Genomic DNA, 17,962 nt, shown 5'->3' on the forward strand with positions numbered 1-17,962 from the left:
TGAGGACACGGAACTACAAGGAAATACAGGCATATATATATATGGGTTTTTGTAACTAATGTATCCCATTTGGTTTAATCTGGTAAATGAGAGCTGGTGAATAACCGTTCTCACTGCTCGGACGGCTGCCAAAAGGATCGCGGACTCCGAAACGATTAGCTCTCCCTGAGGTCATCATGCATCGGCTACTCATGCCTTGCTGCGCGGCGGAGGGTCAGTGTGCGGTCCCGGTCCCTCAAGTAGACGCCGCCTCCCTCGCTGCGTTCGCCTGTTCTTTCTCGCGAATTGCTTTCCTATTAGCTCCCGGTCTATTGGGTTCAATCGGACAAGTCAACATGGGCAAAAAGGAGGAAGACGAAATCATCAGAATAGCAAAGAAGATGGATAAAATGGCGCAGAAGAAAAACGGGGTGAGATGCCTGAGAAGAATGGATGCTCACCTCCTGCCTGCTGATGTTTATGTGCAGCTAGCGTTGGCGCTAATGGGCTGTTATGGAGGGGGTAGCTGCTTACTGACCAGCTAATTAATCCGGTAGCCTGTCAAACGGGACTGTTGGTTACAGACGAGCGACAATCCCCTCAGTTACTGTCACGTTTCCTGCAGTTGTAGCTAACTGGCTAGCCGCATGAGCTAACTAAAGTATGTTTATGTGTTGCTAGCAGCTAGCCACCTAGCCGCTCACCAGTCCCTGCTGGTACTGTAAGTTACACTACAGCGCAGAAACATGCTGGATCTGATCAGTCCAAGAGGTGAAGTAGAAAGGGGTTAGTTTGGTGTCGAAATATGAAATGGGGTTGTACGACTGTCCTCGTCATTTCTGTTGTGTTTTTGGACTTTGGAAATGCTTGTTATGAACTTTTAGCCGCCAAGCTGATGTCATGTTACTAAGTTATTTTATGTGTAATCCGACGGATAGAAGGATCTGAAGTTGAGAATTAAGTTTCGTTTTCAATTATGGATCCGATTGAGTTTGAACATGTGTCATCACTTTCAACGACTCCCTATGTCTAACCAAAGGTCCAATAAAAAATAAGGTTGATTTTATTTAATAATCGGGAAATCTAGTCTTTAGTGCACGTTAACGTGTTAATCATGCTTGAAATTTCCATTCGATCACTTAGCAAAAACGTTTTCTGTCAATTGGTTACTCGTTCCTCCAGATGAATTACTTTAGCTAGTGCAACTAGAGCCTGAAATATTCCTGTTCATTGAGATAACTCTTCTAGTGAAGCTCAGGATTCATGAGAAACCAAACCTGACCACGCTCTCCTCTGCAGGCCGGTGCCTTGGACTTATTGAAGGAGCTGCGAAGTATCCCCATGACTCTCGAGCTGCTTCAGGTACCTTTTTTGCTCATTTCTTCTTGAGGCGCAGCAGTCCGTGTCCCGAACCCTGAAGCGTTGACACCGTGTCTTTCCTCAGTCCACCAGAATCGGGATGTCCGTTAACGCCATCCGCAAGCAGAGCACAGATGATGAGGTAACCTCCTTAGCCAAGGCCTTGATCAAATCCTGGAAGAAGCTTTTGGGTAACTATTTGCTTTTCCCTGTTCTACCAAAACCTGTGAATTCTGTTGTTATCTGTCATGTTTCTGGAGAGATCATTTTTATTTCCCAAGCTGTTATTCATGATTGTACCAAGAGCCAATCTTACCGTTTCTTTTTCACTTGATTGGCTTTATGAAGTCCAAGCCAATTTGGATCCTTTGCTTATTGTAACACGTCGCGCTCTGGGCGTACCAGCTGTCAAACATCTCCATTTGGAGAACCTTAATTAAATCGTTCTAATCTATTCCCACCCGGCAGTGTTTTCTCATGAATGAACCGCAGCCTGTACTGTCGGTGAAGACATTCATGTCTCAGCCGGGAACCCTTTAAGGTTCTTAGGAAGTTTGAGCTATTGGGTGATGCAGAAATAATATGATGGTGTTCACGTTTGCTGCCTTTATGACATGTGTATGCACAAGAGTAATAACAACGTTTTCTTTGTGCAGAGCTTCCAACTGGCAAGCAGTTCTTCATTTATAAAGTTGTTCTTTGCTGTTGTCGTCCTCTTATGTTATTATTATCTGACTCCTGCCACTTTAGATGAACCCGGTGGTGGAGAGAAACCTTCGGATGAAAAGAGGAAAGAGCCAACAACGCCTGTTTCTCCCTCGCAGGGAAGCCCAGAAGCAAAAGAAGAAAGGTGACAAGACGATAACAATATTCGTCTTCTTTTTTTTTTAAACGCGTAGTGACGTTACTGAGCATTGTTACTTCGGGTCTTTGACCTGCAGATGTGTTCTGTCTTAATATGCTGTCTTTCCCCCCCCCCCCCCCCCCCCCCCCCGGCAGCTCTAGCAGTAACTCCAGCAGCAAGAGTGAGCCTGCTGAAGTTTCCACCAACACGTTGATCAACACCTTCCCTCGCGCCCCCAGGACCTCCGACTCGATCAGGATCAAGTGCCGAGAGTTGCTGGCCGCCGCTTTACAAGCCGGAGGTAACGCTGTTGTTATAAAAATCTATGAACACATTTTATAAATAAGATATCTGTTACAGTGGCTCCTGACTATCCGCTTTATTTAACGTAATTGTCATTTAATGTCCCTGGTGTGGCTTTCTATCTTTTTTTTTCTCCCACAGATGATCATATTGCTATTGGCGCCGATTGCGATGAACTGGGAGCACAGATTGAAGAAGATATCCTTTTATATTGAAAGTTTTTTTTTAATGAGTTTTTAAATGATTTTATAGACGTACTTTTTGGATGCCAGTGATAAAGATAAGCTCATTAGAGCTGTGCCTCATCATTAATTAATCTTCCAATCGTAGTTCAGGTTCAGGGGCCCCAGGGGTCTGTCGAGCTTCCTCTGAATTATGAGACTGCTGTATCGTTAAAAAGTGCGCATCCACGGATGAGGACGAGTTGCCCCTAATAAAACAAGCATAATGTCAATCTGTCACAAGTCATCACTTTTCTCGTGGTGAAGATTCCCATAAAAAGGGGCTTAATTACAGCAATGTAATCCATAAAGCTGTTGTGATAGATTCTGTTTACGCTCTGTTAACAGCGTTCTATCAAGGATTTCAATAAGTTGATTATTTCAAAGCGGAAGCACTTACTTAAATGTGTGTTTCTGATTTATTCCCTTTTCCTGCAGTTAATTGTGTGAACGATTTTCAGATCAGTTACAGTAAAAAGAGCCAATGCTTAAAAGTGTTATTTTACATGATTCATATTTAAATGTTTCTGCCCATTATGATGAAATGGGTTTTTGAATACAAATGGTGTGAATGGCGTTGCAGTGTACAAATGGCAGAAAGCATATTCTTAATCAGTGTGACAATAAAGAGATGGTCCCTGGAAAACTGCCCCCCCCCCTGCTCAAGGGCCCCCTTGTGTGAAATATGTCAGAAACTGGTGAAATATCCATTTTAAGCCGTTTCCTCTTTCCAAGGTAAAGTCATTGAATGCAGGCATTTAAATTATCCAAATTCTGGAGGACCTGAGTTATTAATGTAGTCATAGGCTTTTTTTACAATTTTTACAATCGAAACCATAAAACGCATATTGTCAGTCATGTGTTCCTTGACCTACCGGCACTAATCTTTCAAGAGTTTAAGAACACAGACCCAAAATACAAGAGCCGTGTGCGGAGCCGAATCTCGAATTTGAAGGACATGAAGAACCCGAATCTAAGGAGGACAGTGCTGTGTGGCAGCGTAACGCCCGAGAGGATGGCTAAGATGACCGCAGAGGTTTGTGTGCCGTCTGTTGGCAAACGGCGTGTTGCGTCGGTGCACTCATCATAACGCGCACTCTTTTGCTTCTGTAGGAAATGGCCAGCGATGAGCTGAAAGAAATGAGAAAGAATTTGACCAAAGAGGCCGTCAGGGACCACCAGATGGCCACCACGGGAGGCACTCAGACAGACCTGTTCACCTGCGGGAAGTGCAAGGGGAAGTGCTGCACCTACACACAGGTACGGACAACCACTTGTGCTTCGATTGAGATGTTTCGGTAGGCCCGGCGCGCTGCGGTGGCAGCGTTCGTTTCAGGGCATCGGGCGTCGGTACGTTGCTACGGCGACATCCTCCTCGTCAAGTGCCTGCGGTTTGAGTCCTCCGTGGGTCGAGTTGGGTTTGGACAGCCGCCCTCGTCTGTTCAGTTTGATGTGGTCATAATTGGACTGCGTGTGTTTTTGTCCTTTTACAGGTTCAAACCCGCAGTGCTGATGAGCCGATGACTACGTTTGTGTTCTGTAACGACTGCGGGAATCGATGGAAGGTATGTTGTGTAACGGGGCCTTCGTTGACTCCATTCAAGTCTCGCCACACATTGCACCAGCATCAACAGGGTTTAATTCCAAAAGAAATCCAGTCCTTCCCCTTTGACTTAATGATTTATTAGTTTAATTCATAGAAGAATTAATAAATTAACTAACTATATACATGAAACTCGCAAACATTCTACCTACATCTGATTTTTTTTTGGGGGGGGGAGGTTCCTGAAGGTTGAATATTTACAGAAGTTGACTTAATGCATCTATTACAACTTTGTCTATGAATTTGCACCACGTATTTAACCACTTGCCATTTTTAATTATTAAAAATTAAATATACATGAAATCAATATTTGTGGTCTTGGAAGAAGTTTCAACTCAAGTTTTCATGCATGAAACAATCTTTAGCGTTTAATGGAAATATTCCAGTACATGAGGATTCATTCTGTGTTTTCTGTGTCCCAGTTCTGCTGAATGTGCGCTGCCCTCCGACAAGTACCACGACTCCTGGACCAGGTTGTCTCTCTGCAACAGATTGGAGCTTTGTATTTTTTGTGGACCACCACACGCCATACAAAGATGCAACAGGTTACCGTTTGAATAAATATCCTGTTCCTCGATCTGAGCTCATTGTCCGTTCCCCAATGCCCCCCCCCCCCCCGAAATATTTTACAATTGTTATTAGTTGTTTTTGTCCACTGTCAGATATATGCGGTCAATCTCGTCTCATTCTCTTTTATCTGCATTTTTTTATATGTAGTTTTAACACTTTGGACGATGTTGTTTTGCTTTTCCCTCACAACATTGCTTTATTTAATTGCCCAATAAAATGTACTCCATTTGATTAAAAATAACTGATTTTTCCATTAGGTTTCAGTCTCCTTTGGTCATGCGAGTCTTGAACGTTATACTAATGCCACTGAGGATCTGAGAGGTGTGTGTGTGTGTTTTATTGGTGGAATATTCATCACATCAAAGTGAATGCAGATGCGTGCATATTAATCTGTCCAGGCACAGGCTAACGTCATTGGCGGAACCAGGGAAGACACACAATTGTTTCCCTTTCCCGTAGGTCCATTTTTTTCCTTCTAATTGCCAGGTGCAACCACTCCATGTCGACAAGCCGTTGTGCTGCCTAACCCTCGCCCCAACCCAACCCATGCAGTAGTAAGAACTAACTCATGTCATACTATATTAAACTAGCTGCAACATTTTCTTTTAATTCCTGTTATCACACTATGGTATTATTGATCTATTCCAATCCTTAAAGTGTCTTTAGGCTCTCAACAGTATTTAGATCTGTTGTTTTTAGTACTTGATGCTTGTGTGGTTTGGTGATGAAATCATGCCATGAGTCTTTTAAAATTATTGTGCTTTATTTTATCTTAATCAAAATGCCCACAAGTCATTATTTTCTTGGAGAGTAGCAGAAAAAGAAATGAAACCAAATACTGTAAACATTCACATTATTTGTTTTTTGTTTTTTAAATGTATTCTTCAGTAAACCCAGCGCAAAATAACAAATTTCATATAGTAAACAGAAGAAGAAACAACATTTATAGGCATCGCTCCAAACCGGCGGCTTGGATTGTGTTTTGAGGTCGATCTGCTCGGTGTATCCATCAGCTCAAATTGCACATAGTAAGTTAAAGTTTACTCTAAGACAAGTAGAAGTGGCCACCCTGAAGAAGACGGGCTGGCGGGACTCCTCCAAACAGCCCCATCCGTTGACCTCCTTTTGTCTTTCGAGGCAAACAAAGACCGTCACCCTCTGCCATACTGTTTTGGTAGCTCTACCAAAGAAAAAAACGGACCGGTGTGGTCACGACTGAGGAATCAAGACAAAACGTGTGATAATTTGGCCAAAGAGAGAGAGGGACAATGATACCAGTGACCTGGCCCCCGATGCGCCGGTAACCTCTCCTACGGCACGAGTCTGAAAACAACTGTTGCCCATGAGAAAGATGTCGTAAAATCGAACGTCAAGGCACTTCCCCATGAGAGGGTCTTGTCTTTGAGTGACACGTTTGTGAGGCAACAAAGTAACTCAACTGAAACTATCGGAATACATCAACGTACACTTGGCAACTCCAGTTTCAGTGGGCGGCGGAAACGCATGGTTGAGGTGTTTAAAGTAAAAAAAAAAAAACCTGCAAGGTGAGAGGTCAAAAAATGTCAACCTCAGACACTTCAATTTAGCATTCTGCAATGTTAAGAGTCATTCAAAAGAATGTCCCACGTGATTACCACATCATTTGTTTTAATGTTCTAGTTATTGGTAAAAATCGATGAAGTGGATACCAGCGTTTATTTGATTAAAAAACAGCTTTCTTGGATGAAAACAAACGGAATATTCAGTTAACTTTGGACGGAGTCTTTCTGCTGAGCTAGGCTAAGCTATCCAGCCTCTGGATAAAGCTTTACATTGAAACTAACATAGAGAGGTAAAAACGAATTTGGTTGAAATAGAGACATTCTGAAATAAACTTCTTATTAATTATTATCAGGAAAAGTACAAACCCATAAAATATACCTACATTTCTACATTTTAGGTCAATGATTCCAAAAAAGAACTTAAATATACCTTTGAACATGTTGGATTGGCAATAGATATCAATAAATAATAGTGTATCTCTTAAATATAATAGAATTACTTGGGTTCTTATGTCACACTGTTGCATTGAGTGAAGCTTGAATACAAAAATCGATCTTAAATACATCTTCCCCATCTTCTATGGTGAAGACTGAGTATAGAATGTAGAAATTCCCTTTTATAATTGATTAAAGCCATCGTCACGTTCTCTAACTTCCCTGATAGCCACACTCTCTCAATCACACACATCTTTTACACAAACTGGAGTTGCCAAGTCACTGTCACAGGTACCGAAGTGTGAGGTTAGAAAACAAAACGGGGTAAAAACCAAGGTCAAATCATACAGTACCCCACAAAGCTGCCTGCAAGTAGAGCTAACGCGTAGCCTTCGACTCGAGCTTTGATTTTCATACGCAGTAAATAGAACCAGGCGTTTCTACATAAAATACCCACAATTCCATTTTTACTATTTACAAACTCATAAATATATATATATATGTATATATATAGTCTACAATAGGAATCATTTCCCCCCCCAAACAATCATACAAAAAAAACGACGGACCATAAAAAACTCTGAACACAAATAAAATAGATTATTTCTATCAAAAGAAGGAAAAATTAAAACAGAAACCAATTGTATTCATATTCCTTTGGAGTGTTTTGCTATGTTGACCTGTAGCAGTACTTGTGATGTCGAGCCCTCGGGGGTTTTGAGACCTGAGTGTCTTCGGGTCGGGTGCAGATCACGATAGCACTGAAATCCCTGGGAGACGCCAGGCCCGAGGCCGGGGTTCATGTAACCCCTACACTGAACATACAAAGAATATTTTTAAAAAAAAGGGAATAAAGATGGGGGATTGGGGAGGGGGGAGGTGGGGGGGGGGGGGTAAAGACAGTTATTGTATATCACAGGTCATCACCACCCTAAGATTCGGGGGACTGCTCTGACAGAGTGTTGAGCAGGTTTTTGTAGGCTGCGGAGTTCATGTAGCGGGGATATGAGTCTCTTTGCATTAGCGTGTAGATCTGCAGCTGGGCGTCTTCGAACGTCTGCAAGTTGGGCTCCTGCATGTTCCTGTTGATGGTCTCGCGCACGCGGGAGTCGAGGCTCACCTGGGAGTCAAGAACAAGGTGGGGGGGGGGGGGGGGTTTGGAATTAGGAAGGACGACACTCTCAACGACAAGCCGTCTAACGTTGGTTCTTTAGAGAAATGAGATCTAAAAGATGCGTTTTCTTAGTGACGGTTGGATGAGAAAATGAATACCACCGTCATGACTTGCAGCACAAAAGCATAAAAATTAACATAATTCCCCAACCAACATCTCTAAAGACCATTAATTGAAAACGTATGCTGGATTTGTTGGTTTAATCCATAAAAAAAGTGCTTTACGCACTGTACTATTATAACGTGTAACTTTCAGTTTACAGTCCGACGTATACTTACCATAGCACAGCACTGAAACTTCTTAAATAGAGCAAACAAGCACGGTATAAAAGGTTAGAAATTAATCTGTAGAGATGCTTTTTGATGGATTCTGTTACTTTTGGAAAGAGCCAGAATCGCTGTTTCCAGTCTTTTTGCTAAGCTAAGCTAACCAACTGTACCTTTTACTGGACTGTACTCAACGTGTCATACTGGCGATAGACCGTCCTCTTAGACACTTCAACTAAATTGATGATGAAGTTAGCTGTTAGCTAATGTTAGCTGTAGCTAAGGCACATTCAGACAAAACACGGCATAACTTTCTGATGTAACCATTTCCACATTCCACTATGACTCAATTCGAGTGCTATCAAAGTGCTTTAGCCTAACTTACATAAATACATTAAGCCTTAAAATGACATTTGACATGCTTGCTGCGGCAATGTGTACTACGTTTAAGGAAAGACTTTCAAGAAAAAGGTCAGATAGAGTCACAACAGGATGCTGTGTGGACAAAGCTGTTAAAAGGTTTTCTCCTGACGGGCTTTAAAATGTCTTTAAATCAGCTAAATAGAATTGTTTTTACCCCTGTGATGGTGGTAATTTGGACAATCAGTTTGTATGGAGAAGTCCGGCCAAGAGTGAGATGGGTAATGTGATGTTTAAGTAAAAAACACAAGAACAAATGACTGCGTTTTCTGTCTTTACCCTGTTGGTGCACCACACAGCAGCCTTTTAATGTTGCTTGTAAGCAGATGAAAGTCCCAAGCAGTTACTTTCACACAATAAGAGAGTCAACGGTTGCCCCCTTTCGGTGCTAGCCGGATTTACTGTTGCTCTATCACTACCAAAATGTCAAACTGCTTCTTTGAAGGCTAAAGAGACCGAGGAGATTGAAGGATGCTGAACACTTGTCAGCTTTCATGAAAATTTTCAACCTTGAAATCCGGCCCATTTTTAAACAACACCGAATCCAGCCGCGCTGTCAGACCTCTTTAGGCGAGAGAATGGAGATGTAGTCCTCGTAGATGACGCGAGCCCTCTCCTCTACCGGAGTCTTATTGGCGTCTTTGCTGAACTCCTCGCAGGCCAACCAGAAGAGCATGTTCTCCTCGCTGAACTCGGTGCGAAGAAATTGCCGGAAGGCGTTCCTCCCCGCCGGGCAACACATTAGCTTGTCAAACGACTGCCCCCACGTGCGCACCTCCTCCAGCGTGGGCTTCGGGCTGCGGAGAGACGCAGGACAACATGGGGGGGGGTGAGTGATTTCGAACATGAGCTCCCGCAAATCCGTGGATTTGGCGTTTTTTTTCCTGCAGTGAAATGAACTGACCAGTCTTCACAGTCTGAGGTCTCCTCCTTGACGTCATAAGAAGCCTTTCGGTTCCTTTCATCCCGGTCTTCATTCCTGATAGGCAAATAGACAGATTATTAACTGTATTGAAAGATTTTTTTCATGTGATGTACATTATTTTGTCTTATTGTGCATGTTTTCCAATTACATTTTTTTCCACATAGACAATCAATAAATGTCTCTCAGTCATTTTTTTAAGGATGTACACCAAAATGCAATTTGTTTCAGATCTCAAATCAATATTTATACAACCACAGGACATAATATGTTTCACACTGAGCTTACTGAACTGCACTTTATTTTAAACTTCCATGGTCAGCAGATCCACTCACTAAGATCAAGAACATGAGACACGGTAGCTCACGCTGTGCTGTCCCTCGCGCAGCAATGGCCTCAAGGGCGCACGTTCTCGAGGTAAGGGAAGACCTACCAGGAGCAGCTACAGCAGCAGCACCAGCAGAAGCAACATGCATTTGAGCCCCGTGGGTTGGCCTGGCCCGGCTGGCCCTGCTGGGCCGGTGCCGCTCCCCCCGCTGCCGACTCCTGCTGCACCGACATCTGCCTCTTTCGCATCTCCATCCGCTCTGATCCCATGGGCTGCAAAACGGAGGAGAGGCGCTGTGATCGGTGCTTTAGATCTCAGGAATTCTGCTTCACTTATAGATGTTTATCTTTTAGTTAAAACATTTTTTTTTTAATCCTTAGACCTGAAATAGCTTTGTATAATAACATTTTTTGCCAGTGCCATGGAGATGGTACGGCCGGCATTGCAACGAGACCAAACACCACTGTGACACCTTGGCAGTGCATCAATCTTGCTAACACTTTGATCACCATGGTAAATTAGATTTATTCAATTTACCACTCACCAGTTGCCACCGACAGTATGCACGTGTACGTGTGCCTGTGTGTGTGTGCTGCTGGTGCTCTCTGGCAAGAGCATGTGCTGGCATGCCCAGAGGTCACACTGTTTGGAATGCTGTTCGCTCCATTCAGAGGGGAAAGTATGGTGAAGGAAAATTGAGATCCACCATGCAGGTTTCAGACCCTGTCATCTCAAACTAACCGCATGTGCCCCGTGGACGATAAAAATGCACGAGTAAAAGGGATTGATTGTTAAACAAGGGCGCACTGTAATCCAACATATTCAAAACATCTCCTTATTGGAATGCCTGAGTGTAAAAGTGCATTAAAGGATTTGGAATCCTTACTGGAATCAAGTGGCACACCGAATACACGTGGAAATAATGTAAATATGTCTTTACTCGTCAGATGTCGTATTACCATCCACCCTAGGGCGACATGTGTCATGTCCAGGGGAAATTACTGCGCTGAAATCTAAAAATGATGCATGGCTGTGACTCGTATTCAGCAGAATTTCTTTTAAAGGTTTGTAGGCCTACAGATACAGACATCCTCACAGAATGACTTCTTGTCTGATTTTTAACAAATGTGTCATCACCAGTTCAGACGCTGCCAAATCCTGTCGGATCGTTTATGTAACAAAGCTGTGTCGCTTGCATCACGCACGGAATCGTCCGGCTACTACCTGACACACAAAAGGATGCTTTATAAAAAAAAGAAAAGAAAATCAAAAGAAAATGTCAGGAGATTCGGTACATGGGAGGGGGGCCCGAGGGCGCAGCTTGTAAATCTATAACCGCAGCATCGCTCTATCACAGCCTTTCAGTGCATACAATGCCATTTGGCCATTTCTAAAATGGATCCGCGCGCGCTCTCCCTGTGATTCAGAGCAGGCTTCGGCTGCATATTCCGTGCGTCTTGCCAAATGGCATATTTTACGCGTTAGGTGTCGGTCACTTCAAAGCTTACGCAATTGCAGTACACGCTATGGGTTGACTATAGACGATGAAATGGGGGGTGAGGGGGGCGGGGGGGGGGGGGGGGGTCGGACCCATTCAGGGGATAAAGCATGATAACACCAAATATATCGCTATGCTCATTCAATCTTACCGTAGCTGCAACGTGAACGACGCTGGGGTGTAAGGGTTCCTGGGCGATTTTATCGGCAGAAACCATTGCATTAGCAACTCCCACAACACATCAATGGAAAGTGCCACCACGAAGAACCGTAGAGCTTCTTTGCCCTGGACAACCACCAAAAAGGCACTGCCTAGATCTGCTTAAAGCCCACTGTACAGCAAGATAGTGGCATGCCATTTAAAATACCGGGAAACCGGCCTCAAATATTCCGCTTGCAAAATGTCCGCGCAATGATTCATCGGTTGGCCACCAGTACTTACAATTTCACCATGTATGCACAGCGAGAAGAGGTAATTCTTTGCCTTGATTACATCCGATGGCACATAAGGGTTTTTTTCCCCCCCGACCGGCTGCTTCAAGTCAGTACGCATGCGTCTTCTCTCCGGCGCGTAGTAGCCCAGTGAAGAGCTTAAAGCCCGACAGTATGGCACTGGTTTTTACAGTACAGGTCCTTCACTCTGCCTGGTACCGGGCTATTCAAGCAGCGACAGCTGCATGTTGTCAGTTTATAATGAAGGACCCTCACCGCACATAAGCTTACCTCGAGCTTTTGTGACATTTAAGTAATTTACAAAACACCAAATATCCAGAAATAGAAAAAAAAGCCATACTTTGTTGGCACATGCACCTTTGCTTTGAAGTCGCTGTCTGTGGTGCTGAAACAACCAGAAACTGAGAGACTGCAGCAGTTAAACCTCTCTGACGTTATCAACCAGCGTTACATCATTTGTGAGGTTTGGGCAGACCTTTTACAGTGAGTTAAATGTTCACACATTCCTGGCTGACCCATGCATAACATGCAAGAAAACTGCTTCATTTTTAATATTTTGTAAACACTGCAGGACTTCTAATTTAATCTAATTATCCCGTCACACACTTTTGTACTGCATAATAGGACCCATCCTCATACACACACATCGAGTCTGAAATAAAAAATGGATTGATTGATTGACACAATTCTGTCAATGCATACACATCCGTGCACAATGCACACACAGTTGTTTAAACCTGAATTAAATAGAATACCTATGGATTGAGTTAAGAGATAATACACATTACATGTTTTGCATTGCTTCTCTCGATGCAACAATCTGTTCTGTCCCTGTTGAAGACACAGGTTGCTCATGTCAAGGTACCAGTCGCATTTCAGCATTCAGTGATTTAACTCTCTCACAGGTGACAGGCAGGCTCCTCTGTGCTCTCTAGTCTACAGTACAGGTCTGATGTGGAAGACAACACTGCCATCTGAAGGCAGCTCGAACTGCAGCAATAATGTTATGTTTTCTCCATGCGCATCGACTGACTCATACCTTCTCGATGGCCGTGTGAAATAATCAAAGGCAAGGCTATGTTTGCGAGATGCGATCTCTATAGTGAGATACCTCATATTTACCGTGCTTGTGTGAGCATTAAACCATGACAGTCGACTCAAGCTCTAGATAATGGGATGCCATTTACTTACTCACACATCTCTCTCAATGCAATATGCCTTGTTTAAGGTATAGGCGCACATCATGATTTGCGTTGTGCAAACACCAGGTGGCACTCTTCCTATTCTGCAAATGTGTAGTGCAATATGTTATATTTTATCAGATTTTCTACTTAATTTACACCGACATTTGTGCAGACTGGGTTACGTTTTTAGTCCAGATTTGTCTTTGCTGCAAAATGTGACCGCCTGCACTACAAAACTGAAAGACTTTATTTTACACCCTGCACAGTTCTGCTGCTGTTTCCTGATACTGCCTATTGAACCATTAAGCATTCATCTGCTCTGTTATCTTGTCCCCCCCCCCCCCAAAAAAAGGAAAAGAAGGGAATTCTTTCCTGTCCAGATTAATTACTGTGCTGAACTGGGGCATGCCCTTCACATGCACACATCGTTGTCCCCCTCCAGAGATACGAACATGTGACTTTCTCCACAACACTTCATTTAACACCTTCCCCTGTGCTCATGTTATGCAACACAGACCCACAAATAGCCATGAGAGATTGATATAAACACGCACACACACGCAAGAGGACACACGCGAGCAACGAAAGATGTTTTTACGCTGGTGTGATTTTGATGAGCACACAGACTTTTCCCTTGGAGAGCACAACGCCAAGTGGAGGAGGGAGTCTGAATACACAAGGTCACACGGAGGAGTAGGACACCAAAGCTTTGGGACAGGATGAATAAAGTATTTTCTGGGTGTGATGAAGAGGATTCAAAGCATTGCAAAGCTTTGAGGAAAGTAAGTCTAGGCAGATTTGCACAGAAGAGGAAGTGTTATTACCACCTCAATGGATCATACGGGGGGTGTCGGAGAGCATTTTTGAAGGTGAAGATATGGCGTCTAATCCCAATGACCGAGATGGCAAGAACTCTTTTTTTTTTCTCCATTTTTTTTCTAATGAATTTCCCCCGGGTGTATTCTTTGCACTGTTAATGTCAATGTAATAAAACATGCTAAGAGTCTTAATCCCTGTAACATGGTTACACAGTCATTTGTTCTTGTGTTTTTTACTTAAACATCACATTACCCATCTCACTCTTGGCCGGACTTCTCCATACAAACTGATTGTCCAAATTACCACCATCACAGGGGTAAAAACAATTCTATTTAGCTGATTTAAAGACATTTTAAAGCCCGCCAGGAGAAAAGCTTTTTATAGCTTTGTCCACACAGCATCCTGTTGTGACTCTATCTGACCTTTTTCTTGAAAGTTTATCATTATAAATGTTGCAGGAATTGATTGTTATTGTACTGCTATTTGATGTTACATTTATTTCTTTATGGTCCCTCGAGAGGTTATTCAGGTTGCTACCATGAAATAAAAAGAGAAAAAACACTTTAAACACAGATGACAACATCAATGAACAAATACTTTTACAATAATGGAATGTCAAAAGAACCTTTTATAAACTGAAATATCATTTCAATAATCCGTGCAGACAGACATTACGACGCTCATCTTCAAATGTGCAGGAGCTCTTGAGACAGTCGATAGTTACAAGGACACTGGTTCAGTGCCTGTAATTGTAATTTGACCCTATATTAACAAATGAACAGCATTATAAAAGGTTATGAAATTACAGTTGCAGCATAATTAAGGAATCAAATTGAACGTGATTAATTTATTGCAGTGATAAGATTCAGTACAGCTATTAAATACTCTCTAATTTAACCTCTTACAATGATGGAGTATGGATGAATCTATGGTACAATACAATACATGGATATTGGTAGCTCTAATAGGGCAAGAAAGTGTATTTTTAAACTGACAACATGGCCAATTTCTCTTTAAATGAAAACTGTCAGTGGGAAAGGCGAGCACTTCTAATGGCATTTTGTAGATTCTATGTGGGTGGTAATCAGTGAAACATGGGGTTAAGTAATCTGGGATATGTTATCTTAAATAAGCATGGACCAGGTGATTATAGGGAAATTATACTTACTGGGCACTTGAAACTTATAGTGGTATTCATTAAACCCTGTCTCACATGACGAGTCAAAATGTCTGTATGAGTTTCAACTTTAAATGTACTAATAAAAGGTAAAAATGCAAAGTTTTAATTAAATGTCTTGGTAATAACATCTATATGTGCAAACTTTCTGCAGTTGAAAGGGAACCCCTGATCTTACAGCTCAAAGTCAAATTGCTTCAGGTGTTATCACCCGAGTCCTCTGTCACCTGGGTCGGAAGACTACAAGTTTGGAAATAGAAAACATAAATATAATAGAGGTGTGAAGGGAAAAATAAAAAGTCTAATCTCACCAGAGCCCTGTAGCCCGCTCCTCATCGAGGCTTGAGGCTAGCTGCTTGTGGCTACATTATCTTTTCTTTGCATAACGCACCCAAATCTCTAACAAAACTATTTTTGGGGTTGCATTGTGGGTAACGGAGGCGCCAGGTTTGCAAAATGAACGTGTGGAACCCTAAAGCAACCTGCAGGTTTAGATGCATCCATTTACATTTTTCATTTTCAATTGAATATGTCCCTTGTGATTTAAAAAAAATCTCTAAAGGACTGCAGGGCTAAATTGATTTATTTCATAATCTTTTATTGCCATTCAATTTTGGTCACGATGCTAAATATTTTGACTGTAATTCAACAACATTCAGTCCTGCTCTCAGACACCTGGCCAGGAAACAAATGTGTAGATTGAACTGAACTGACTCCTACGTCCTCCCACTTGGTTATGGGAGCAGTTTCTGCGGCTGCTCTTTCCTCTCCTTTGTGAATATGAACACAATCCTCCTCACTACAGAACGCTATCACAAAATCCTTATTTTATCATTTAAAAAGAATAATTAAATGCTGCCATACAGCATTTTATGACTATTATTAATAATGACTAGATCTATTATCCACTCACTAATGAATCGGGACGTCGAAACAGGCCTGTCGGGTAGTTTGTTTGTCTGTGTGTGGCTGCACAACTTAATATAGATTTCCAATGACTGGTATCACACTATTTCAAGACACACTATCTTCTTTTAATCTCCTTACGCCTCCTTCAGACACTAAGTAGGCTACTTCCCCACATAGAAGTTTGACAAGAAGCAGCTGAGGCTCAGAAAACAGCAGTCATGTTAACATAACAACAACAAAACCATAATATTTTCAATGTGTAATTCACTGAAGCTGATTAAGAATAAGAAACAAATATAATCTTATAGATATGAGTAGACATTTAGCTAAAGTTTACCAGCCTGTCAAACTTAACTATTTGGAGGCAATACTTCAGCAACACAATTATGTTTTTTTTGTTATTTGTTGGCTCATTTCTGCAACAACTAAGAAAAACAACTCTGAACTCAAATTGCAAAATAAAGTCAACAGCCTTGTACAGCTGTCATTTTACATGTAGGATGGTGACTTTTCACAGTTTTTTCTCCAAAATGATAACAAGAATAATAAGAATACTGGTCATTCTAGATAACGATGCTTTTAATCAAACACACTCGTGCTTTTTGTGGGGACAAAAACTAAAACATGCTCATACCTCAAGGCACACCATCTCCTGTTCCTCTGGGACTGGGTCATTGTAGGTCACTGGGTATCCAACACGACGCCGGAAGGCCCGGACAAGTCCCCGGATCCGCCGCCACATCTGGGCCCTGGTCTGTCTGATCCACCGCAGAGCAGACGTGGGCCTGATCTCCCAGTGCCTCGCCTCTCTACCACATGTCATGCTCCGAACCACGAGGACTCACTCGCCACGGGAGGCTCGAGTCTTTCAGGCATCACAACAAATCCACTCTTGTTGCTCCTTTTGCACTATGTTGTTTCGACGCCTGTTCTGAAGCCCATTGTGTGAGGAAGAGAGAGAGAGAGAGATAGAGAGAGAGAGAAAGAGGGAGACGGAGGGAGAGAGAGAGAGAGAGTGAGAGGCGAAAGAAGCATCAGTGACCCTGACCGAGAGAAGAGTGTTTACAAAGGAGAGGGCAGAAGGGGATTAGGACAATGTCCCCACTGGATGCAATCCTGATTCCTCTGTGCTTTACTGCGTCTCACCGGCTTAGGCCCGATTAAGCCAGGAGGTCTTAGCGTCTGAGTGAGATGGAGAGAGAAAGGATGTGTGACAGACGTGGATTCATTTGTGATTGTATGCGCTCCTTGATAAAATCTCCCATGCTATAGACTGGATTAAAACACATTGGCAATGGGGGGAAACATATGGACGCGATGCACCATTGATATGTGCACTCTGTGGCACTGACGTTTCTGGCGACGCGCTTGGTCACGTTGCACATTGCAGTCACAAGGATGAACACCGATCAGAGCTCTTCACTATGAGATATCCACGGACTTCAGTTCTCGGTCATCTTCCCACAGGCACAATTGGGGGTCCCACCTCGCTGATAATGTCGCTTATTGTCTTGGATTGACTGAAGTTTAATGAAATATTATATTGACAAGCAGTTAGTCAACTACACAGAACTTATACGTGGTCATTTTAAATTCAGTACATGAATTAGTTTCTTGTGTTTCTATCAAGTAATTTGTCTATATGGACATTAACTGTTTATAATCATTTTAATAATAGCTATTATTATTATAACTATTATTGCAATATATATGATTAGTGATATTGGCAATATTTTAGACCCAAAAAAACATAATAATTCCCCAACCTTTATAAAAACATGCATAAAGTTCATTTGTTACAGGTGATGGTGGAAAGTAGGCACAGTCAATTTAAAGTACTCAAAATGTGTCTTTATTTATGTCTACTTTATACTTCTATACTTCTCTTCAGAAGAATATATTGTACTTTTTATTGTACTATATATGTTTGACATATCACGATTGCTATCTGTGTGCTG

The 17,962-nt window shown here is 42.3% G+C and overlaps 2 protein-coding genes across 4 annotated transcripts; one reads left to right on the forward strand and one right to left on the reverse strand.

Moving 5' to 3' along the window:
- The first annotated feature begins 56 nt into the window (after nucleotides 1–56).
- On the forward strand, nucleotides 57–5,130 carry tcea1 (transcription elongation factor A (SII), 1). The gene is made up of 10 exons (XM_037457206.2): nucleotides 57–410; nucleotides 1,279–1,341; nucleotides 1,424–1,529; nucleotides 2,089–2,188; nucleotides 2,338–2,483; nucleotides 2,627–2,683; nucleotides 3,588–3,742; nucleotides 3,820–3,966; nucleotides 4,200–4,271; nucleotides 4,732–5,130. The coding sequence occupies exons 1-10, from the start codon at nucleotides 177–179 to the stop codon at nucleotides 4,738–4,740; spliced, it is 1,089 nt and encodes a 362-aa protein (XP_037313103.2). The 5' UTR covers nucleotides 57–176; the 3' UTR covers nucleotides 4,741–5,130.
- Nucleotides 5,131–6,410: 1,280 nt separating this feature from the next.
- Nucleotides 6,411–17,856, reverse strand: rgs20 (regulator of G protein signaling 20). 3 transcript variants are annotated; one of them, XM_062557592.1, is made up of 5 exons: nucleotides 16,639–17,856; nucleotides 10,071–10,237; nucleotides 9,620–9,694; nucleotides 9,278–9,512; nucleotides 6,411–7,975 (listed from the first exon to the last, which is right to left on the reverse strand). In XM_062557592.1, exons 1-5 carry the CDS (start codon nucleotides 16,825–16,827, stop codon nucleotides 7,787–7,789), a joined length of 855 nt encoding a protein of 284 aa, XP_062413576.1. In that variant the 5' UTR covers nucleotides 16,828–17,856; the 3' UTR covers nucleotides 6,411–7,786. The 3 variants fall into 3 exon arrangements, with proteins under 3 accessions (XP_062413576.1, XP_037313106.1, XP_037313107.1); XM_037457209.2 differs by lacking the exon at nucleotides 16,639–17,856 and adding an exon at nucleotides 11,905–12,268; XM_037457210.2 differs by lacking the exon at nucleotides 16,639–17,856 and adding an exon at nucleotides 11,615–11,898.
- Nucleotides 17,857–17,962: the final 106 nt, after the last annotated feature.

The sequence above is a fragment of the Pungitius pungitius genome, chromosome 15, assembly GCF_949316345.1.
Source record: "Pungitius pungitius chromosome 15, fPunPun2.1, whole genome shotgun sequence".
In the NCBI taxonomy this organism is placed as follows: Eukaryota; Metazoa; Chordata; class Actinopteri; order Perciformes; family Gasterosteidae; genus Pungitius; species Pungitius pungitius.

What these genes read in the sequence shown, in the direction of transcription:
- tcea1 (XM_037457206.2), top strand. Translation starts at nt 177, where the DNA reads ATGCATCGGCTACTCATGCCTTGCTGCGCGGCGGAGGGTCAGTGTGCG. An exon ending in CCAGAAGCAAAAGAAGAAAG is followed by an intron (nt 2,189 to 2,337) that starts GTGACAAGACGA and finishes CCCCCCCGGCAG; the next exon opens with CTCTAGCAGTAACTCCAGCA. An exon ending in AGTGCTGCACCTACACACAG is followed by an intron (nt 3,967 to 4,199) that starts GTACGGACAACC and finishes GTCCTTTTACAG; the next exon opens with GTTCAAACCCGCAGTGCTGA.
- rgs20 (XM_062557592.1), bottom strand. Translation starts at nt 16,827, where the DNA reads ATGACATGTGGTAGAGAGGCGAGGCACTGGGAGATCAGGCCCACGTCT. An exon ending in AGGAGATGGTGTGCCTTGAG is followed by an intron (nt 10,238 to 16,638) that starts GTATGAGCATGT and finishes TCCGTTTTGCAG; the next exon opens with CCCATGGGATCAGAGCGGAT. An exon ending in TGCTGCTGTAGCTGCTCCTG is followed by an intron (nt 9,695 to 10,070) that starts GTAGGTCTTCCC and finishes TTTGCCTATCAG; the next exon opens with GAATGAAGACCGGGATGAAA.